Genomic DNA, 24,043 nt, shown 5'->3' with positions numbered 1-24,043 from the left:
GAATGCGTGAAAAAACAAAACTTTGTGGGGTTGGGGGGAAGGTAGGGCCCTTATCTTGTTCATTTCTTTCCTCAGGCCTTAGTAGAGGCCCAGGCATACAGCCCAGGCATACATATAGCAGGTGCTTCCCAGGCTGCCCTGACCTTTGTAGAAGGGTCTGTCCTGGAGAAGGGTTGAGAAGGGAAGGCTGGCCAGGTGGACCTCCTCTGTCTTGATTTGCCCCCTGCCCTACCCGCCAGGCCTCACTGCAGACTTCTCCTGTTGCTCCAGTCTGTAGCAGTGGACGGGAGGTCCCCGAAAGCCTGCCCGAGGGCTGCTTCCCGATTTTCTTCATGCTGGGCTGGCCTTGAGTGGGACCAAGGCACCACTCCAAGCTCCAGCACCGTCTGACGGTGGGACAGACCCTGAGACCCCTCTTCCTGATCATGTTAGCAGTTTCTATCCTAGTGCCGCATCTGGCCAGGGAAGCCTGGGAGAATGTTCTACACAGAGCCAGCCCCCGAAATTACCTTGTTCTCCTACCGGCCAGGCAAGTTAACACCACAGCAGTTCAGCGTCAAGCACAGAAGAGCGTCAAGGCTTTGGGGTCTGAGAGAGCAGGGTTTTCAAGTCTACCTCTTTGACTTCAGGTAAATGGGTGTAAGAAACCTTTTTTTTTTTCTTTTTTCTTTTTTCCCCAGAATTCTATTTCCCAATCTTGGCTACATGTCTGTTGCTTTTTCAAACTCCATGTGCCAAGGCAGCACACTCCCAGAGATAGGATTTCAGCAGATTCCCAGCAACTGTGTTTTAAGACCCGACTGCCCCTGGGATCAGGAGGCAGCGTCTCAGGCTGGGTTCTCGAGAAGCAGAGCCTGAGACAGGGATTCACATGTATAGAATTTAGTGTTGGAGAGGGTGAGAGTCAGCCTGATCCCTGGAGGAGTCTGGGAGGGTGAACAGCACCACAGAGAGGAGTCCCACCTTGGAGCTACCGGGCGGCTCTTGCCCCGTGGGCCGAGGTCTGTTGTTGTGGCCGTTGACACTCCAGAACCTGGGAGATGGGTGCCCCAACCCATCCAGGGAACCCGGGTGGGCAGTGCTGACAACATCTAGGACAGCCCACCAGGCTTGAGGGTTATGGACTCAATGCAGCAAGACGCCAGGTATAAATTGGTGGGCGTACAGTAGCCAGTGTTTAATAAATCATAACTTGGGAAACATGAAAATCTGTTTAGGAGATGAAAGTAGATAAATGAGCATTGACAATGTCATTCATTCCTCGAGCCCCTGAGGTGTCAGTCTTGTGGAATGGGTGCAGAGGCACGGTCCCCACATTCCCTGCCTCAGAGGAGGGAGGGACCCCTCATAAATGGGCACACGGGCCATCGTGCCCTACCTGGAATGTCTCCATGCTCCAAGGTGAGATTCGGTAGAAGGAGCAAAGTTTTAAGACAGGTGATGGCCAAATGTTAAAAAAATAAGTTGTTTATTATTTTTTTTTTATTTTAAAGGTGGTATGCACACGCGGTAAACCAAATAGGGTCCAAATTTTTGTCCACGCATGTGTCCATGTACACGTGGTAAACTAAATAGTGTCCACTATTTTAGCACCAAATAGTGTCCTAAAGTAAAATCTCTCCCTGCCCTTCCAACCTGCTGTCGCTCCCCAAAACTGGTGACTGTTTTCAGGCGTCTTTTCGGAAATGTCCTATGTCCCCCCACCAGTATACACACGCGTCTTTGACACACGTCAGACCTTGCTCGGCTGTATGTGGCTTTGATTCTTCTTTTTCTCACAAACCCGAGATCTTTCCCTGTGAGCACAGCGTTCTGTCTGACGGCTCTCTGTTTCTCCTCGCACTATAAGTGAGTGAGTCCTCTGGGCAGACACGCGGGTCGTTTCCAGTTTCATGCACTGTGAGCGAGGCCGCGATGAACACGCTTGCACAGGCGTCTCGGTGCCCTTGGCAGGTGGTGTCTGCCGGAGTGCCCAGCTGTGAACTTGCTGGGTCGTCTGAAGGTTGACTAGAGGTTTTGTGAGTGGACCAGGAGAGAGGGGGTTAGGGGGTGTTCAGGCCAAAAGAACGAGAGTGTGGATGCGGGGGCTGGAAGCTGAGAACAGGGTGGCCACCCCTCTCACAGGACTGTGGTATGAGCCTCACGCCTGGGCTCCGGCCTCATGCTCCGAGGCCACATGGTCGGCCAGAGTCTCACTCCAGCTCTGAGAATCCAGGGGGTGCAGGTGGCTCGGGACAATGGTCCTGCTCTTGGCTCCTCAGGGTTCATCTCTGGGCCTCATGAGCTCTGGAGCCCTTAGCTCCAACACCATCTCAATCAAGAGATCTCGATATTTCTCTTTAAGTCTCTGACGCCCCGGCCTCACCAAGTGCACAGCTAATTTGACGGGAAGACCATGGTGGTGGGTTCTCTTTCTGTCCCCCTACTCTCGGTTTTTGGCTGGTTCACCCTGGCTTCCCACCTGAAACGTTCCCAGGCCTCCAGCCTCAAGTGGGTAGCGGGCGGACCAAGTCAGCTAATGGCCAACCCCTGTGTCCTCTCTCTCTACCCTTTTCTGCACGTTTGCTCTGAAAGCTGCAATCTCAGGTGTCTTCCAGAGTCTCCCGGTCCTTTAGAGCATGGGCATTCCTTTGGGGAAAACCTCACACCCCGAAAACCTTTCTAAGGCCCCCTGTGGGAGCAGCTGCCAGGGGCTGACTCCCTCTTCCTCTGTAAGGCAAAAGGGATTACTAATTATTGAGTGCTTGCTGTATACCAGATGCCACACAAGTCTCTTTTTTTGTCATCTGATTGGGTCCATGTAGCACCCCCATCCAAAAGTATCGTTACTGCCATATTGTCACAGGCTCAGAGAGGCACGGTGTCTTGCCCAGGGTCACACAGCCAATGAATGATAGATGTACGTGATGCCGCAGTTTGGTCCTTTCTCTACTGTGTTACTGGCTGCTCTTCCTTGCTGGGAATGGTCTTCCACTGGATGTCTATCCCTCTGGATCCAAGGCTCCATGAGGGCAGGGAGATATCCCTCCATCTCAGCCACTTGCTGTATCCCCAGAGTCCAGCAAGGGCCTGGTACACCATAGGCATTCAGTGAATATTTGTTGAATGGCTAAGTGAACTCACAAAGGTTAAACCGCTTGATTACCAACAAAACACTCTTCTGCTTCTCGCAGCTTTTATTATTAGGATTTGGTTCCTGTGCTCAGAGTTAGACTCATGTCTTTGAAAATGAAAATCATCTTTCTTTGCAAACCAGTTTATCTCATAGGAATCTGACATTTTGCATTTTTTCCTCCGGGAGCCAAACGAGGATGTCTATTCTGTAGAATGTCACCAGAGAAAGGAATCGGAACATTTCCTTTGGAAATCTCTGCATAAGAAGTTGAAGCAAGGGAGAAGCGTACTTGAAGATTTCAGTTGCCATGGCGACTGGGTAATACAGTGGATTGTGTTCCTACATATAGTCTCCACTAGACCTTCAACCGCGGTGTCTCAGTTACAGAATTTTGGCTTTGAAGTGCATTTTCTGCAGTGAGGGGTGGAGAGGTGAGCTGCTGCTGAGTCTCCTGCTGACTGACATGCTTTAGCCAGCAAGCGCTTGTCCAGCAGCTCCCGGGCTCCTGTTCATCAGGCTCTGTCTTCTCTGTGCCGGATGCTGGTCTTGGCCCTGAGCATTAGCGTGGAGTAAGAACAGCACAGTTTCTGCCTTACCAGAGCGCGTGTGTTCTGGTGGGAGAGACAGCCAGTACCTAAGAACAGCAAATCCAAATAAATGCCTGAAGACAATCAAACAGCATAGTGTGGTAGAGACTGGAAGGGGCTCTAAGAGGGCATGGCATTTGAGCAGAGATCTGAAAGAAAGAGCCACCTTGTGGGCATCTGGGGGAGGAGTGTTTCAGGTATGGGGGAAACAGCACATGCAAAGGCCCTGGGGTGGGAACCAGCTTGGAGGGGCTGAGGCCCATAGTAAGGCTGATAGGGCTGGCCTGCTAGTGAGCAAACGGGGGACAGAGGTGGGGGGCTTCAAGGGCCAGGAGTTTTTCTGGTTATAGTAGGGAGCTGAGGGAGCACTCTCGGCGGGGCTAACATGATGACCCGGAAGATAATAAAACTCATTCAGGCTATTGTTGGGGGGGGGCCCTAGAGGGGTAGAAGGTGGAGCAGGGAGGCCGGGTCGATAAGGGCTTGGCTCTGGTGCTGAGGCAGGATGGAGGGGTGGGGAAGAAGTGGTCTGGTTCAGGCTATAGTTTCAAGGAGGGGATGGTGAGGAGAGAGGAGAAACTGAGGAACATTCCAGGCTTCCGGCCAGGACAGCGTGGTAGATGTGACACATTTTGCTGCAACAGACAAGAGTGAGGAGGGAGCAGATTTGGGGCTGGGGATCAAGAGTTCTGTTCTGTTGTACAATTCAGATGTCATTAGTTTTCTAAGCGGGGTGGGGGTTGGGATTAAAGGCGGTTCCATCTGGCATTTAAAGATGGGTGATGTTGGGGCTTTCCCAGGGAGGCTGGCCCAGCAGAGGGGGGCCACAGTGGGTGTACAGGGGCGAGGGGCAGTCGGATACAGGAATGGTCTCCCGGAGTTGGTGAGAGGCGGTGCCTTGGGGCATAAGAGGAGGGCTGGGAGGCAAGTGGTGCCGTCTTCCGTCTTCCGTGGCAGAGGGAGGGAGAGGCAGGCTGGGCTCCTGGAAGCAGGGGACAAGAGAGGGTGGGGTCTTCCTCCTCCGACTGCTATGATTTCTTGCAGTGAAGTGAGAGGTGAGGTCACTGCTGAGTGTGGAGGGGAAAGGAAGATGAGGGAGAAGAGTGAATTAGACTAGGCTTGGGATGTAGGAAGGTGCCTGGGTTCAAATCCAGCCCTTCAACTGCCCGCAGGTTAATAAGGACCGATATTCATCGAGTGCTTACTACGTATTGAGCAATGCCCAGGCGGCATCCCACTTCCTCCTCACAAAAGCCCTCTGAGGCGGTTACTATAATCCTCCTTTACAGATCAGGAGATGGAGGCTCAGAGGAGGTGCAGCGACTTGCCCAAGGTCACACAGCGTATCCACAGACAGGCCAGATTTGGCACTCGGGCACTCTGGGCTGTGCTTTCCAGGCTGGCAATCAGATCTGAGGCCCACATTTCTCATCTTTCAAGAGGGGATGGGACGTAGGGGGGCTGTTGGTGGACACTGTGCTCAGCCCCCGGGAGGCACATAAGTGATGGCCACCCCCTCTGCTGACCTGGTTCTATTCAGTTGGTTTCCACCAAGTGACACTCGCTGCGGGTGTCTCATTACTGCACACATTTTCAATTGCTCAAAGAGGTCCTTCGTCTAAAGGATCTCATTAAGTCTGTTTTGAAATGAGAACACTTGGCAGTGGGGACAGGAGGTAGTACGGTAGTTATTATCATAGGCTGAAAAGAACTTTTTTGGGTAAGAACCGGGAGGCACTGGGATCATCCCCAACACTCGGGCCCCCACCCCTGTCCCCTCTCTTGCCCGCTTCTCACAGAGACTTTGTCTGTCCCTGCCTTGCCCCCAGAAGTTTCCACATTGGGGCGCTCTGGGACTCCCCCACCCCCCGGGGAGGCAAGGTGGCATCTCCCTTGTTAGAAGCAGATGGTGTCCCCTCAGACCCTCTTGAGAAAGGGTTTCATCAGAATGAATCAGACCTTTCCTGGGGGGGTGAGGGAAGGGGCTGGTTTATAGGAACAGAACTGCCCTGTTTATCTTAAGATTATTTTTATGTTATTATTATTATTTTTCATTTGTTTCACGTTTTTATTTAAATTCCAGTTAGTTAACGTATAGTGTTGTATTAGTTTCAGGTGTAGAACCATCCTGTTTAAACATAGGAGAAGACGGTTCTGCCCAGAGCTCTGAGCTTTCTGGAGGGCGATTCTGCCCAGAGCTCTGAGCTTTGTGGAGGGCTCGCTCATGCTTCGTGTAATTATCTGGAGATTTGTCCACATTGTTAATGTTAATTAACATATAACGCATTATTGGTTTCAGAGGTAGAGTTCAGTGACTCGTCAGTCTTTTATAATACCCAGTGCTCATCACATCACGTGCCCTCCTTAATGTCTGTCAGTCACTTACCCTATCCCGCCACTCCCTGCCCTCCAGCAATCCTCAGTTTGTTTCCTATTAAAAGAATCTCTTATGGTTTGTCTCCCTCTCTGATTTCATCTTGTTTTATTTGTCCCTCCCTTCCCCTGTGTTCCTCTGTTTTGTTTCTTAAATTCTGCAAATGAGTGAGATCATATGATAATTGTCTTTCTCTGATTGACTTATTTCAGTCAGCATAATATTCTCTAGTTCTATCTACATCACTGCAAATGGCAAGATTTCAAATTTTTGATGGCTACGTAATATTCCATTATAGATATATACCACATCTTTATCCATTCATCTGTTGGTGGACATCTGGGCTCTTTCCACAGTTTGGCTCTTGTGGACATGGCTGCTATGAACACTGGGGTGCATATGCCTCTTCAGATCACTATGTTTTTATCTTTGGGGTAAATACCCAGTAGTGCGATCACTGGGTATAGGGTAGCTCTATTTTCAGCTTTTTGGGGGACCTCCATGCTGTTTTCCAGAGTGGCACTTTTTAGGAAACTGCCAGCTGTTTTCCGAAGTAATCGCACCATTTTGCTTCTCACCTCCTGAGAGTTTCAGCTGCTCCCCGTTCTCACCAACACTTGGTATGCCACTGTCACTGGGTCACTAAGGATGCCTTTGAAGATACTGAAAGTAAGAAAAGACCCCATCAAGGTGGGTCAAACAACAAGGAAATATATGTCTTCACATAATTCACATCATGGTCAAGTCACATCATTCCCATCATGTAGTGCAGGTCCGACAAATTATAGCCTGTGAGCTAAGAATGAGTTTTTTGCATTTTTAAAAGGTTATAAAACCAACCAACCAAACAAAAAAGGTTGCAAGAAACTCCCCTCCCCACCCCCTGCCAAGATGTGACAGAGACCACATATGGCCTGCGAAACCTAAAATATTTGCTATCTGGTCCTTTATCAAAAGGCTTCCACATTTTAGATTAGTGGATCAAACCAGGTTCCTTCTCTCTTCCTACTCTCTTCTCAGCATCTTGTCCCCTCATAGACCCAGCACGGCTGCCACGGTTCCAGCCATCTCAAGGAGAGGTGACAACATCCAGCCAGCGTAGAGAGGGTGCACTGGGAAGCAGAGTGCCCCCTGGAGTCCGCCTGGCTGACTGTCCCCTACATCTTGTCAGCCAGGGTTTGGTGGGAAACGAGCAGCCAGCACTTTCAGGGCTTGGCCAAGAAGGAAGAACACTCTTCACAGCTCTATTTTTCTGGGCCTATCCTTTGATTAGCTTTCTGGTGCCCACTTGTCTTGAGTGAATTTGAGCTGGGTACACAGTCACCCCTGTGTGTCCTTGGCCTCATTTCCTCCATCGGAGGTTTGGGGAGAGTGGTGCCTCCTTTAAAGGATGGCGAGGACTGAATGAGGTTGGGTGTCATAAGGGTCATGTGTGGTAGGTACTCAGTAAATGCTGTCACATGCTGTCCTCTTGCCCTGAAGCTGATGCCTTCTCCTCCCCCTCACCTCCCTGTCCCCCCACTTCATGGGAGGCCCGGGCTGGAGGACAGTGTGGCATTGCAGTCACAGAAGGTCCTTGCTGTGTGAGCCTGGCCAAGGAGCTTGCCTTCCCTGAGCCTTACTTTCCTTGTCTGTGAAATGGGTACAGGACGTTACCCACCCCTCCTTAAAAGGCAAGGCTGAGGAGTCCATAAGTGATCTGATTCAAAGGGCTCTGCTTGTGCTTGCTGTGTGGTTGGGGCTTAATCAGGGGTAGCTGTAATGCCAAACTGCGTGCTCTGTGCCTTGCCTCACAAGGGGCCCTGGAGATACAGAATAGTGTTGACACAGCCCTGACCCTGGCAGTGTGTGCAGCCAGTGGGTAGAGAATGAGGAAGTTGATCCTTATAGTATGGTACCTAAGAGAAGGCAGTGCTGGGGGAAACCCAGGGGTTGGGGAACCCAGAGGAGACACTGAACTGAGTGGAGAGGATGGCAAGGAAGGCTTCCTGGAGGTGGGGACATCATCATGGTGTGTTTAAAGATGGATAGGAACTGGCTAGGAAGGAGAGGAGGGGATAGGATTGCCATAGAAATACAGTAGAACTTCTTCCCTCCCCTCCCATTCTGTCCCCTCCCCTCCTTCCTTCGCTTCATTCATTCATCCATCCATCCATTCAGCAAACACTGAGTGCTTCTGGTGTGCTAGGCTCAGGAGCAGTAGCAGAGAGAGTAAGACATGCAGGGTTTCTGCTCCCAAGAGCCTTCCTTAGAGAGATAGTAAGAAATGAAGAGGAGAATGCCAGGGGATGGTAGGTGTTAACATGGAAAAGAAAGGACAGTGGTAAGTTCTGCTTTGGGCCGCCCTGTGTTGGGAGGTCAGGGGGAGACACTCCAAGGAGCTAAGACTCAGAAACTAGAAGCATCCCGGTAAATGGGGCAGCCAGGAGGTATCGAGGAGCCAGCGGGTCTCCCCTTGATTGCCCGGGCAAGGCGGGGCTCTGGAAGCCTGTGAATCAGGGTTAGTCCAAGGTCCAGGACTCTGAGGGGGCTGGGACGTGTCTTGTGCCCACCCCTGTGGGATGACGCACCTCTGTCAGACTCCCCCTCTCCCTGCCCTCCCTGCCCGGCACAGCATGGCTCCTGGAACAGAGTGGGCGGCCCAGCATGTGTGCAGAGATGCCCCGTGCTGGAGAATAGACCTACAGCCGGGATGGGAAGAAGCCACTCCTGTGTGGAGGCAAGCAGGGGTGTTAAAACAGCTCTGCGATGGAAAGGGGGCTGCTGAGGGCCATGGGGGCTGGCAAGCTGAGGGATGGTGGTGGTGGGTGGGCATGGGAGGCCAGCGGCATGGGCACCCGAGTCGCCATAGCTTCAGAGAGACTGGTCTGGGGCAGAGGCCTCCAAGCCAGACTTTGCCACTGAGCTGCCGTGCAGCCTTCAGCCTCTGTCCACACCGTCTTGGGTTCCTCTCTGGACAGTGGGAGTGGTGGTGTACTCTCCTGAGATGGGCAGAACTTCCAGCACCCCCGGGGAGACTGGACCGTTTTTATCCCATTTTAAAGCCAGAGAAGGAGGGGCTCAGAGAAGGCAAGCCACTTGCCCAGGGTCACACAGTGAGGGGTCCATCTCAGGAGCCCTGCCCTTGGCTGTGTCCGCAGGGATGACATGAGATGGCACGGGGCCTGGCATACCGTCAGTGCTTAGGAAGTACCAGCCGTGTCCTTGCAGCACGTGAGCAGATGTGAATTTTGCTTTTGGGAGGCCATTATTCTTCACAAGCTTGTTTTCAAGACATGAGCGCCCCAGCCAGGGGCATCCCCTGTGGGCACCTGACGCCATCCCGCCTGCCTTTGCTGAGGGCCTGCTTTCACACCTCTTGCCCTTTACCTGGGAGGCAGGTGTCCTGATTTCCGTTTGTGAGACGAGGCCATGTGATACTTGAACCCAGGTCTGCTGGTTTCTCAAGGCCAGGCCAGGTAGCCTTCAAGAGGTGGGTGGCCTGGGGTTTTGAGCTGGACTAACCCGTATAGTCTCCTTGGGGAATCAAGACCCAGAGAGGAGGGGACCCCTGCCTGATGACCCTCCCCCACCCCAGCAAACTGAGGGCAGAGGCTGGCGGATCTCAAGGCTCGGTGTGCCGGCCCAGAGCACGCCCAGTCCCCCACCGTCCCGCTGGAGAAGTGGGGTGCAAAGTGCCCTTCGAGGCCACTGGGCTTCCGATGCAGCTGAGCCCTTGTTGGAACTGAGGGCAGAAGGGGGTCCCCAAGGTTCATCTTGGGGAACCCTGTGCTCATCATGATCGGTCTTTACTTAGAGTTCATGGCTGACCCAAGGCCAAGGAAGTGAAGTGGAGAACAGGAAGGAGGAACACAGGGTAAGGTCTTTCTTCCCCCGACCATGTCTTGTGCACCCACAAGCCTGCCTCCATCTGACCTAAACAGAGCCACTCCTCGGGGCAGTGTTGTCCAGTGTGTTAGAACACAGGCTGTGGGTTCAGCCAGACCTGGGTCGTGTGACACCATCTCGTGACTTTGTCATTTGGAGTCCCTGTCCCCTGGTCCATTTAGTGGCCATTACAACCTTCCTGGGTGACATGGGTCAAGGCAGTGGCAGGGTGCACAATAGGCCCCTGGCAAATGAGAACCACTATGATTTGTCCTTATACTTGCCACAGACTGTGGAGAAAACTGCTCGGGGATCCAGGGGCTGTTGGGTCCCCGGCTCGTCTCCCCAGTACCTGGAACAGCGCCAGGAACGCATCACAGGTGCTGAGGCTGACGCTTGCTGAAGTCGGAAGGGACGCAGGGAGCAAGGAAGAAAGGCCTTTTACCTTTTTTTTTTTTTTAGATTTTAGGGACAGAACATGAGCAAGAGGGGCAGAGGGAGAGGGAGAGGGAATCTCAAGTAGACACCACACTGAGTGCAAAACCTGATCCCGTGACCCCCAAGATCATGACCTGAGCCGAAACCAGGAGTTGGACGCTCAGCCAACTGTGCCGCCCCCCACCCCCCCGAACAGGCCCACTCCCCACTCCCACCATTCTTCTAATCTTTTATTGGTGTCATGCCAATGCCTAAAATCTTGGTGTCCTGTCCAGGGGCAAGTTCAGCCAAGTCCAGCAAGCTCACCGCACGGGAGTACATTTCTTAGGGGACATCAGGTATCCCCCACCCCCAGCCCCCAGTTCTGATTTGTCGTTCCGCAAGAACAGCTTGGCTCTCTTTGCGAACTGATCTCAAAATGTGGGAACTCAGCTGCTGTGATGGAAAGAAACGTGTTGTCCAACCCCAGGCGAGGCAGCCAGACAAAGACCACAGCAGGGCGTGGGTCTTCCTCCCAGGCAGCCCGAGGAGAGGGCGGCCATATGTCGGGGCCCCTGGGGGCAGCCCGGCCAGGTGAATTAGGCCCTGCGTTAGTCACATTTTAGAAGAGACCGGAACGTATGTGGCTTTATTAGATGCCTGCCCTTGGAAGAGGGGCTGTAATCACACGCTGACCTCGCCGTGCCAGGCAGGGCCACGCGGCATGGAGAACACTGCTTTCCACTTGAACTCAGGGTGGAGCCTAATGAGGAAGGTGGATGAGACCCTGACTGTTTCTAGAAAGATTTCCTTTCCAGATGGTTTTTTCCCCCTCCCCTTCCAAGGTTAATTCAGGGCATCTTAGGTGATGAAAATGGCTATTCGAGTAAGAATATGGTGAATGAACATAGGAAATCGTCTCGGGCTTGGTTTATAAATAATCTGGGGTTGACTTGGAAGATCAGGCCATTTCTGGGTTTGTTGTTTTTTCGTTGTGTTTTTTTTTTTTTTTCCCCATATCAGAATTCTTTCCCCTGTTGCCTTGGAAACAGGCCTAGGGAGAGGGATGTTGGGAGTCATATGACTCAGGTTCAAGCCTCAGTGGTTCCTTCATTTCACACGGGAGGCAGGTCTCGTGCTCGCTGGGTACAGCAGGCTGTGAATCACGGGTGAATGGGACACGTCCCTGCCGCCCATGGGCCCAGAGGGGAGACTGATGGGTGAACCGAGTTCCAGGGCAGTGGGCTAATGATGTAGTGGGGGAAAGATGGTCGGGTGGGAGCCCAGAAGGGGCCTACCACGGACATGAAGAAATCAGGGGAGGCTTCTTGGAGGAGAGTGTACTTAAGCTGAGCCCTAAAGAACAAAAGACAGCAAGTAGGTGAGGAAGGGCTGGAATGGTGTCCTAGACAGCGGGAACAGCATGTGCAAAGAGCTAAATGAGAGATGACATGGCATAAACCAGGACAGCAGTTTATCCGGTTTGGCTGGAATGGGGAGAAGCTGGGTCCTGTCCAACTCCAGGACTCCAGATCTCCTGGGGGAAATCAGAGGGGGCCTGCCACAAATTTACTGTGGGGCCTGAGACACAGCCCTTCATCGTGGCCTGTTTCTTGGGTGAAATGAGAAGGTTGGCCTAGGCCCTGGTCATTCCAGTTCTGACTCTTTAAGAGTCCAGGATTCTCCTGGACAATGGGAAGAGATTAATTACAATAGAGTAAATATCACCCCTTGTGGCTGCCATTTATTTTCTTCTATGTGCTGGGCAAGAATGATCTCAGTTGGTTCTTTGCCATAGTCTTTGGAGCAGGTGGGTAGGCCTTATGATCTTTTCTTTACCATTAGGAAACCATGACTCCGAGCCAAGGGATGTCAGCTTTGGAGGAAGACCCTGAGCCATCAGCTGGCTCTCTGGCACCATTGCTCCATCCGAGAGGAGACAAAACGGGTTTAAACTGGGTCCTCGGGTCAGCCCTTCCCACATGTGGTCCCAGAAATCGTTCTCTAAGCCCGGTGGTGAGAAAGGAAACCAGTTGATTTACAAGCAGATCAGTCCTGCACCTGTTTCTTGACCCCAGGAGGTCCTGCAACAACCCAGAGAAGCATGTGGGATGGTCACCACCCTCATGCCACAGGGATGGGGGCAGAATTGGCCATTTTAAGGGCTTCTAGAGGTATAGGTAGTCTGGCTTCAGTGCTTAAGACCATGGAGGGCTTTAGAATGAGATGTGCCTGGGTTCACTTCCCAGAGCCCCGCTTGCCAGTTCAGTGACCTTGAGCAAGTCCCTTCGGCTCCTTAACCCTACTGCCCTTCTTTGCAAAATGGGAATAATTAATATCAGAAATCATCCTGTAAGGTTGTTGTGAGAGCTACATGAGATGAGATGTGTGGATAGCTAGTTCCTAGAACATAGTAAATCCTCAATTAATGCTTGCTGCAATTTCCACTGCACTACCATCCACAGCAGTGCAATGTTGGTGTACTTCCAGGCCCAGTATGTACAGTGTTTTGGGAAGCAGGACGTGAAGAGGGTCAGGTGAGACTTCCTGGGGCTGCTATGGAAAAGGCGGAAGTTGCCAGCAGCGGTCTTGGGGTGAGGGAAGGTCCAGGAAAGATGGGAAAATAGGGAAGGCAGGTTCAGGCAGGGCTACAGCACGTGCAAGAGCCCAGAGGCAAGACTGAGTATGGTCACTCCCCCTGGCCTTTGCATGGGTTGGTCTTCATTTCATCCTTCTTAGTGGACTCCTATTCATCCTTCAAAACCCTACCCAGGTACACCTCTCCCAATTGCAGATCCTCAGTAAATAATTATCTTCTCTTTGCTCTTGTTTTCTTAGCATCCCACCCTCTTATATGCCCACAGAATGTTACATACTTGGCCATCATATAGCCTTTGGCACTTGTGCTGCTATTGTTCATGTCTTTTCTGGCTTCTTCTTTTACCTGAGGAATTCTCCAGAGTGTGCACATTATTATCAGATTCCTGGGAGAAAATGTAGCTTCAAGTTGAGGTGGTCCACTGTAATTTCCTCCCACCCCCTTAATGACTGGGAAGAGAGAGCTACGCTGAGTTCCTCAGGGACTATCAGTCCCCATCTAGGCCCTCACAAAGCTCCCACAAAGTCACTGCCCTGGGAGGAGTGTTTGTTGACTGAACGAACGACTGACATTCTCATTCTGGGAACTGCACACGCTTGTCTGGAACTGGTGATTTCCGGGTCCCACCTCACATCGTGGATCAAATTCCCATACATTTCCTGGATCTTCACAGTGTCTTCAGCATTTGGGGGATTAATTATGTAAGGAGATGGCTTTCTTTCCTTTTTGATGCCCAGCAACGTCCCAGGAGTTTCCTGGAGAGAATAGTAGAGTTTGCAGAAAGAGCCCTCCAGGGGGAAAGTGCTTGTGCTGTCCCAGTTTTCAGGGAGCGACGCTTTTTATAGTCACACTTTCAGACCACACTGTACCTAAAGGGAGCCAGGAGGGAGCAGGCAGGCAATCTGGCTTTTCAGCTCACTTCCGTACCACTCTTGCCTGCCTGCTCCTTGCTTTCCTTTGCTTGTCTGGATGCTTGTCCTCCATTCACACTGATCTGGCAGGGCCATGACATCCTCTAAGTCGTCAAAGGTGTGAGCCCCGGGGGGAGAAAACTCCACCACTTAATAGGTGTGTGCCCTCAGGCTGGTCACTGGACTTCCCTGTGCTTCAGTTTTTCCATCTGTATAGCGGGGGTAATTATGATAGGACAGACCTCATCTCGTTGTTGGAGGGAGCAGATGATGTAATGCGATGATGTAACACAGTGCCTGGCACATAGGAAGTGGTGCCAACAGTAATGATGAGTTTGATGACATCATCTCTGAAGATCAGAGAGGTTGAATAATGTACTCAGCATCTCACAGCTAATGGGAGCTAGAGGCAGGTCTCCAGATCCTTAACTGTGATACTGTATTGTTTTAGCAAATCCGGGGCTGGGACCAGGGTGAGGGGACTGAGGTATATGCCTGTAGTGCGAAATTTAAGGAGGCACAGAAAAAAATCGGTAATCAAGATAAATAATGTTTAATTTTTTTTATAAACATATAATGTATTTTTATCCCCAGGGATACAGGTCTGTGAATCGCCAGGCTTACACACTTCACAGCAATCACCATAGCACATACCCTCCCCAATGTCCATAAGCCCACCCCCCTCTCCCTACCCACCTCCCCCTGGCCACCCTCAGTTTGTTTTGTGAGATTAAGAGTCATTTATGGTTTGTCTCCCTCCCGATCCCATCTTGTTCCATTTATTCTTTTCCTACCCCCCAACCCCCCCCCACGTTGCATCTCCACTTCCTCATATCAGGGAGATCATATGATAGTTGTCTTTCTCCGAGTGACTTATTTCACTAAGCATGATACCCTCTAGTTTCATCCACATCGTTGCAAATGGCAAGATTTCATGTCTTTTGATGGCTGCATAGTATTCCATTGTGTATATATACCACATCTTCTTTATACATTCATCTGTTGATGGACATCTAGGTTCTTTCCATAGTTTGGCTATTGTGGACATTGCTGCTATAAACATTCAGGTGCACGTGCCCCTTCGGATCACTACGTTTGTATCTTTAGGGTAAATACCCAGTAGTACAATTGCTGGGTCATAGGGTAGCTCTATTTTCAGGTTTTGAGGAATCTCCATGCTGTTTTCCAGAGTTTGCATTCTCAGATAAATAATGTTTTAATGTGTTTTGTTTTCTTTTTAGATTTTTTAAGTAATTAATTTTTTAAGTAATTAATTTTTTTTTGAGAGGGAGAGAGAGAAAGACAGTGGGGAGGGGCAGAGGTAGAGGGACAAGCAGACTCCCCACTGAGCAGGGAGCCCCACACAGGGCTCGATTCCATGACCCCAAGATCATGACCTGAGCCAAAATCAAGAGTTGGATGCTTAACCGACTGAGCCACCGAGGCGCCTCTTAATGTGAGTTCTCTAAATGACAAAAATTAATGCAAAAATCTATGAGGAACAAGCTATTAACATTACAAATGAAGACAGGATCAGTATCCCTGATTTTTTCCTTTTGGCTCTCGTGTCAGTACAGCTCAGCACAGCTCTGAACATGGTCCCCTTTAGTTGGATAGTCAGGTTTCTGCTAATTTTTCACACAGATATCAATCTCCTATATGACTGTGATATAAACATCCCTGTAGCCAAATGTTTGTGTAGATCCTTCTCATTTCCAAAGACAGATTTCTGGGCATGGAATTGGATCATAAACTGCAGGGTCAAAAGGCAGGCATATCCTCCCAACGGAATCTTTTATCACAATTTTCAAACATACAGAAAAATTATATGGGGGACTCCCATAGACTCACCAGCTAGATTTTATAATTGCTAGCGTTTTTGCTAAATTTGCTTTATAAAAATCTACACGTCCATCCATTCATTAGTACTTTTTTATTTTTTTCTGTGTATCGACGTAAGTTACAAACCTCAGCATGCTTCTGCATGTAGGTCGCTACCTGGCAGGCCATTGTTTTTAAGACTTTGGATCTTAGGTGTTAAATTCCCTTCGGAATCATGTACCAATTTCCATTTCTGTCTGCTACGGATAAAAGTGTCCTGTTCATCACAGCCAGGGCAATACTGGTGTTATCACTTTAAGGTGATTTACATACTGCTTTGATTTAGCGTTTTTTCCCCTCTGAAGGTTCCCAGATTTCCCACCTCTGTGTCCAGATGGTCTGTTAAAAAGCTGTGTCCTTTCCAGCTCTTTAGGTATTTCTGGTGGGACTTTTCTGGAGCCAGGTGGGAAGGACTCGGCTGGTTCTCGTGTCTGCCTCCATGCCACTGTTCCTAGCCCCTGCTGGGGGTGGGGCGGGGAGCAGGGCTGTGAAGTGGCCCCTCCGCTGCAGGTGGCTGACCATGGTCACTCCACGTGAGGAAATGGGCAAACTCAGGAGACCAGAAGCCCTGGGACCCTGGAGAGCGAAGGGGGGGCGGCGGGCAGAGCTGGAGACACGTATGGAGGTAGGATGTAGTGCCTGATGCCTGTTTCCTCGTTTTCATGATGGAGTTCTGCTTCCTAACATATAGGATCTACAGGATATTGCAAAAACCCATTGTCAGCCTCTTTCTCCCCTCACTCATTCTGCACCAGCCCTTGATTTCCTGACCCGCCAGATACCACCCTGCCCCTGGGCATTTGATTCTCCTGTGATGTCTGTGAGCCAGGAATTTGGGAGCAGTTGGGTGGGGTGGCTCTGGCTTAGGGAGCCTCATTAGGTGGTAGATAAAGGGCAGCCAGTCATCTGATGGTTTGACTGGGGATGTGGAATCTACTTACGAGGTGGCCCACTCACACGGCTGGCACATTGGTGCTGGCTACGGGCTGTGGGCTTGATTCCCTCCACAGAGTCCTCTCTCTAGGACTGCTTGCTTGTCCTCATAGCACGGTGCCTGGCTTCCCCCAGCACCATCTGAGAGAGCAGAGTAGAAATTGATACTCTTTGTGACCTCGCTTTTTGGAAGTCACACCCTGTCACTCCTGCCTTATTTTCCTGGGCTCAGAGACCCAGCTCTGAGGGGACCTGACCAGAGTGTGAATAACAGGGGCAAGGAGGGCTGGGGGCCATCTTGGAACCTCTACCACATTGAATGACCTTGGTAGATGACTACGTTTCTGAGCCTCAGTGCCCTTCTCTGTCAAATGGGTTCATGCGAAGAGTCATGAGTTGATTCCCATGAACACTTAGAATGGCGTTGGGGGCTTGGTTTTACTGTCAGTGAATATTAGCCACTGTCTTAACCGCCTGCCAGGGATTCTTAGTCTCTGTACCTGGTGCCTGGCCTAGCATAGGTACTCTCTGAATGTTGAAGTGAATGAATGAATGAACAGCCGTAAGGACTAGAAATCCAGAGTAGAAAGGGGTCTGATGAAAAAACCTGCTCAAGCAAGGCCCCCCCCCTTTTTTTTAAAGATTTTATTTATTTATTTGACAGACAGAGATCACAAGTAGGCAGAGAGGCAGGCAGAGAGAGAGGAGGAAGCAGGCTTCTGCTGAGCAGAGAGCCCGATGTGGGGCTTGATCCCAGGACACTGGGATCATGACCTGAGCTGAAGGCAGAGGCTCAACCCACTGAGCCACCCAGGCGCCCCAAGCAAGGCCCTTTGATCAGCATCTGGGGAGCAAATATTTGTTCAAAACTGAGGTAATGTGGGTGGGGGAAGGCATTTGGGATGCAGTCAGACCTATCAAGGTTTCAGTCTTGGACTCGGCGTTCGAACAATAAATATTTACAAACTCCAACTCTGGGCCATGTGCCCTGTCAGACCCAGAAAACAGAGGGTTCAGAGCAGCCTGCATCCATGCCCTCATGGTCTCTTTCCTGTGTGACCTTGGGTGAGTGAATCGATGTCTCTGAGCCTGCATTTCCTCACCTGTAGACCAGGGGCATGGATCCCTGAGGGAGGGAGAAAGCTACTTCAACAAGTGTCTCTCTCCTCTGTTATCCAGATGCTGCTGTCTTGTCTGCTCCCCAGTCCCTTCCTCCATGCTGACTACTCTAGCTGCACAAGGGTTAAAACCCAGGAGCTCATGTGACCCAGTGTAAACCATGAATCATTCCCTTTGCTCTCTGTGCCCAGCCCCCCCACCCCCAGGATGGGGCAGATGCTGCCCCGGGTTGCCATGGCAACCCCGCCTGCACTCCAGCACAGCCCTGCCCAGTTCCTTCCTTGGGGGACCTCCAGGCTGTTTCACCTGGCTGGGTGTTGCTTTCCAGGGAGGGAGAGAGAGGAGGCTGGAAAGGGGAGAGAGACAGAGACAGACAGACAGACAAGCTCAGGGACAAACAAGTGGAAATTGAGATGTGGGGAGGGAACAGAAAACCTGACCAAGAAACAGGCCACCAGAGGGAGACAGACTGACAACCATGATGCTGAGGAGGTCCCGAGATGCTGCCCGTCACCCTGGAGGCAGTTTCTCAACTATCCCAACCTTCCCCGGGCTGCCAGATCCCTGACCCAGGCGCGCCCACGAGCATGCACGTGCAGCCGGCGGTGAGGGCACAGGGCGGGTAGGCTGTGGGCACGTGAAGTCGCCATCAGCCCCAGGGGATGGTGAGTGAGTTGGGACTTGGGGGAGGAAAAAAAATGGGGGCGGACGTCAGCTCCCTGGGCGGCCGCTTCCTGAGGCCCCTCCTGCATTCCTGGGCATCGAAGCCCCTCGCTAAGACGGGGACTGATGTCATCCTGGGCTGCCGAGCCAGGGGACCCGGGGGCCCTAGTGGCTGCCTCCGGAAGTGAGCTAGCTGCCTGCCGGCCGACAGGTTTAGAGTCTCTGGCCAGAGGACGAAAAACCTGCATGGCATGGGTCAGGTGAGCCGGGTCCAGCAGCCTGCCCGCCGGGTCCTTCCTGTGTGCGCCTGGGAGGGGCCGCCTACCTGAGGGACGGTGAGCACCGGGGCACCCAGGGCCACCGCCTCTTCTTCCCCCACCTCGCGGGGACTGTCACACCCTGGAGTGAGTGCTGCTCCATTTCCCCAAGCTCCCGGTCATAGTCACACAGCCCGTGCAGCCCGTGAGCACCGCTGGGGCTGGGCGGTCCCCAGCGTGTTGACTTTACAAATCCCAGTCGACCCTGACCTGAGACTCCGAGACTCCCGGCCAGACCCTGACCTGCCTCCCAATTCTCCACGAGACCCGCAAGTGCCGCCGGCGGCTGGCTCCGCGATGCTGATTTACTCCCCGTCTGGCTGAAGAGGGCTGCCAGGTTTTCTCTCCAAGCAAGCCCAGAACTTGCGGGAGCGGAAAGTAGAAAGAGGGAGTGGACCCTGGCCGTGCAAGATTACTTTTTCCCTTGCTCACCTCCTTCCTCCCCTCCCCTGGCCCCATGGATTACCTGGGAGACAAACTCACGGTGGCCCAAACCCACATGACCCAGTGGATGGGCACTGTGAGGAGGTCCTTCCAGGAGGCCCTCAACTTAGTGACCACCACGGTGGGCCATGAGCGGACAAGCGGGGAGCCCGCCAGCCGGACCCCCTTCAAGCGCACGTCCTCCTTCCGACACCTCGCCTCCCGGAGTCGGGAGTCTTTCCGCCGCTTCTCTGCCCGCAGCCAACAGAGATTTTCTTCCCTGAGGAAAAGGCAGACGGACTCGGAGCCACCAGACCTTGTAAGCTTTTTATGTTTTTTGGGTTTTTGTTTTGTTTTGTTTTTAAATATTAATGCCACAGTAAAAACTCCTCCCCTCCCAACGCTCCCCGGAGTTGTGGGGAAGGGGGGGGTCCCCATAGATCCAACCAGGGAAGTTGCCTCTTCCAGAATCTTTGTCAATCAATCCCTGCTGTTTCCTCTTCCCTGTGCCTCAGAAAAGAGGCATCAGAGGTGATTCCCCTGGCGGTGGAGTTACTCCCTCTTCCAAAGCGGTCAGGAAGCATATTCCACTCCTGCAAGGATGGGGCTGGCATGTGGGTCGGGTTTGCCGTGCCGTTGGTTTATCTGGAAGTGCCGACTCTCGGGCCCCAGACACAAATGCTTGTGCTCCCCTATTTTTAGGGAGGATTAGTTGGCACCTGCTTCATCTCCTCTGACCCTCCCAGGGTGGCCAAGTGTCTGCGTCACATGTGTGTTGAGTTAGGGCTTTTGTTATCTTGTCATAAATGAAATTGCAAAGTGGCCTCCAAGTATCCAAGGCGACCCAAGGGAGTGGGCAGCCTCACCTGCTGGGCTGTGAGCCTGGGGCTTGGTGTGGGTCCTGGGGGGTATCTGTCCTCTCTCACTCAGGCAGGCTCAGTGGGATTTAGGAGAGCAGGGTGGAATGACTATTCCTCCTAGGGGATGGTACAGAATCGATCTCAGGAAACTCACTGATGATTTAGAGAGGTGGCACTGGGCCCAGAGAGGGAAAGGCACCTTCCTGGAGAAGCACAGTGAGTGAATGGCAAAACCAGGGCCAGGATCCCAGGCTTTGAACTACCCGGTCCAGGCTCCTCCTTTTTTCTCCCAATAACTTCAGGGAAGCCCCCCTCCCTGACCAGGGCTGAAGTCAAAGAGAGGGCTTGCTGTTTTCACAGAGGAGGCTTCTGCCACCGGACAGTGTCAGCCCAGCTCAAAAGAGCCTGAAGGTGAAGGGCTCGGCCAACTCCTTCTCTGGGTTCAGCATGGTGATATGAGCTGATGGTCATGATGGGCCCCAGCTTTGAGTGATGGAGCCATGGGGTCAACCAGGCTCTGAGCTGGCCCTCTGCACGCTTGTGGTTATTGAAATCTCCCAGCTGCCCTGACGGGTGCAGGGACTCAGTGTCCCCAGAGAGGTGTAGTGACTCCCACAGGATCACACAGCAAGGCCGGCGGTCAGATGCAGACACGTAGCTCTCATTAATACGACATGTTCTCTGGTGGGTCTGTGCTGCCGTACAGCCCTGGAAGAATCATTAGCTTCCAGGGTTTCCTGGGCCAGGGAGAGGAGGCCTCTCGTTCACTCTTTCCGTATCTCTTTCTCTCTGCCTCAATGTGCACATCTCTCTGTGTCTCTCTCTTTGTCTGCCTCTGTCTCTATGAATCTCTCTCCTCTCTGTGGCAGTGCGGTTCAGGGCATGGGGTTTGCTAATGTTCAGCTCTCTCGCCCTCAGAGCCGTGTGACCCCAGGGCACTGGCTCGAATCCCCCAGGCCTTGTCACCCTGTGTGGTATGTCAGCTGCTGTGTGGCCTGCCTCTCCAGCTTGGTGGAGGAATGAATGCAGTTAGGCTGTGCCTTCTCTGCTCGCTATTGTGTCCCAGCGCCTGTCGCTGTGTAAGTAGGGGCTAAATAACTCGGGGCTTCGGGCCCCTGCCCCAGATTTAGCACTTGGCATCTACTGAGCGGTGAGCACCAGCTGGTGTTGGAGTTGAGAGCTTGATTCAGACTCTGCCATGTCCTGGTTGAGGGATTTGACCCATTAGGAGGCCTCAGTTTCTTCTTCTGTGAAATGGGGTGAACCATGGCATCACGTGGAGGTTGAAATGAGCGCCTGGCATACAGAGGACACACATGCTTGGAAACGCCTCCTCCCTGTTGGGTATCGCAATGTTTGGACTCGGCGGGATGAGGGGAGCCTCAGCTTCCTCATCTGCGAAAGGGGGATTATCATCACTCTGTGTTTCCATTCCCCACGTTTATTATTTATCAGCAAGGACGTGCCTGTAAATGTGGGGCGCGTGCAGCTGTGCCTAGCGTGTGTTTTCATTGCCTTTAAAGTCTGCTGTTGCCACAACCAGACCTTTTCTCTCCAGCCGTTCCTTCAAAGATTCCCAGTGAACTGGAAAATCTGCACACGCCCCCTTTTACTTGGGGGCCCCACTTAAATATTTGTTTTATAGGAGGAAACTTGGTAAAGCCAGAGACAATTACTTGAGAGTTTGGGGACAAGGGGAGTATCCCATGCTGGGGTGGGGAGGGCAGCGGGCTTTTGGTCCTTGCGACTTGAACTTGTACGTGATTTATCTAAAAAGTTTGTTCTGTTCCAAGTCCTGCCTCAGTCTTGTATTTACTCAGAGCACTGTGGAAGAATCTATCACAGGCATAAAGTAACCCTCAAAGGCGTGCCCTGAAATGTTTTCTAAGGCCAGCCTTGAAATAATTTGCTAATGGCTTGCCTCTGAGTCCAAGGAATAAAAGGGGGAAAGAGAGAAAAACAAACGCATTGTCTCTGCGCGACAAAGGCAGGAAGAGGCACGTTTGTGCTGCAACCCAGCAAGCCTGAGAAGGAAGCCCAGCAGACTAGATGGACTGTCAATTGGAGGCCAGACAGAAAGTTCCAGAACCCAGGAACAATGGCAGTGCCACAGAGGCCGAGGCTGGAATAGAAGCGGGAAGTGGGGGGTCTCCAGGGTCAGGGAATGCTACCCAGAGGGCTCTGGAACAGGACGGACTTGAGATCAGGTCTCGAGTCCTCCGCGTGCTGGCCGAGTGACCTTGGGCACGTTAAATCAACTCTTTGGGCTTCAGTGTATCTGTAAAATGGGTTTTCACCTGGGCGGTGTCTGGTGGGTGGTCCAGGAGGATAGAGCAAGAACAGCACACACCCCTGGCCACCCTTAAGCGCCCCCCACACAGGAAGTGCTTCACGACTACGCATCACAGGTCACTCTGATGGCTCAGCGGCTGGGGCTTGAAGTCTGTGGCTCCAAGTCCCACCTGCCCAAGTGTCCAGACCAATTGCCTCAGGAAAGAGAGTAAGGGTCTGGCCGGCCTCCCATGGACATTTCTTGTGTGCCAGACTCTGCGCTAAACACAGGATGTGTCTTACCTGTGTATCCTCATGTCCTTGTGTTTTCAGCCCACCTGCATGCGTTAAGTGTGTCCCAAGGGTGCCGGCCCGGGGGAGGTAGTACAGTGGACACACAGACACTACTCCTGTCTCCCTAGAGGTCCTTTCCAGGATCCAGGCGGATAATGACACACATCAGCACACAACTACATCACGCATGTGCCAGAAGTCAGGAAATGATCTCAAAATAGCAAAGACCCGTCCATATCATCAGACTGCTGCTGCATATCAGAGTTTCTGAGTGTCACCACTGTGGGTGTCTTGGGGCAGATAATTCTTTGGCAGGGAGGGCGCCGTCCCGTGTATGGAAGGATTCTCCCTGGGATGTGCCAGGAGCACCCTCCTAATCATGACAACCAAAAATGTCTCTGGTTGCTGCCCAGTGTCCCCTAAGGGCAGAATCGGCTCCCCCAAGTCCCCTACCCCCCGTCCCAGCTGAGAACTGGTTGTGTATAATTTGGTTTGGAGGACCGGTCACTGTAGCCTGAGTATGTCCCCCATCTCCAGAGTCGGGGAAAGAAAGAAGGGCAGGCACCTGCTTCTTGCCAGAAACTGGCATCCCTGTGGGAAATGGGGTGGGGGGCTAGCCCCATGTTTCATGGATGAGAAGTCGGAAGCACAGAGAAGTCGAGTCACGGGCCTAGGGTCACACAGCTGGAGTGGGTAGCTGAGGCCGGGACTCCAGTCCTGCAAGGGCCATAGCCATGCCCTTCCCTGGGGCTCCCCGCTGTGAGCACTGGAGCCCAGGCTCTGTGTTCAGTCCTCCAGCCCAGGCTGAGTGGGAGTATTTGGTTCTCTGTCAATTATGGAGTGAAGTAGATGCTTAAAATATTCAGCAGGGCCCAGCGTCTCCCCACTGCACACACACATACACACACACACACACACACACACACACTCACACACACTCACAGGCACACATGCACACAGGCACACACACCCTTTTCTTAGCAAGTGGCAGAGATTTTGAAAGGAGAGGGGTTTGTGGCTCTCGTCTTCCGAAGCCCCGATTTGATCAATGCTTCTTTCGTTATCCGTTTCTTCAGGCTGCTCTAATAAATGACCACAGCCTGCGTGGCTGGAAGCTGCGGGAAGCCTCTCTCTCTCAAAGTCCAAAGCCCGAAGCCCCCAGTGCAGGTGTGGTCAGGCCACGCCTCCTGCCTAGGCTCAGGATCCCTCCTACCCCTTGCAGCTTCTGGTGGCCCCAGGTACTCTGTGGCCTGTGGCTGCATCACTCCAGTCCCTGCCTGTGCCTTCATGTGGACTTGACCTCTGTCTCTTATAAGGACACTTGTCATTGGGTTTAGGGCCCACCGGATAATCCAGCATGATCTCGTCTTGAGAGCCTTAACTTTGTTCCATCTGCAAAGACCTTTTTTTTT

General features: G+C 52.2%; 1 protein-coding gene across 4 annotated transcripts in view; it reads left to right on the top strand.

Annotated features, from left to right (window-relative positions):
* The window catches only part of KIAA1671, a 128,469-nt gene that overhangs the window by 46,732 nt on the left and 57,694 nt on the right, over nt 1–24,043 (top strand). Inside the window, exons 1-2 of one of the 4 annotated variants that reach the window (XM_080821546.1) lie at nt 18,678–18,726; nt 18,983–19,525. The exons of 2 other annotated variants lie outside the window; for them this stretch is intronic. In XM_080821546.1, the coding sequence (XP_080677672.1) occupies nt 19,241–19,525 (285 nt within the window). In that variant the 5' untranslated portion in view covers nt 18,678–18,726; nt 18,983–19,240. Of the gene's footprint in view, nt 1–18,176; nt 19,526–24,043 lie in introns of those variants that run through there. One more of the 4 variants, XM_080821545.1, reaches the window with a different exon arrangement.

The sequence above is a fragment of the Martes martes genome (assembly GCF_963455335.1).
Source record: "Martes martes genome assembly, chromosome: 13".
Classification (NCBI taxonomy): Eukaryota; Metazoa; Chordata; class Mammalia; order Carnivora; family Mustelidae; genus Martes; species Martes martes.
Note: the sequence above shows the minus strand (reverse complement) of the source record. Positions and strands in the feature narration are given on the sequence as shown.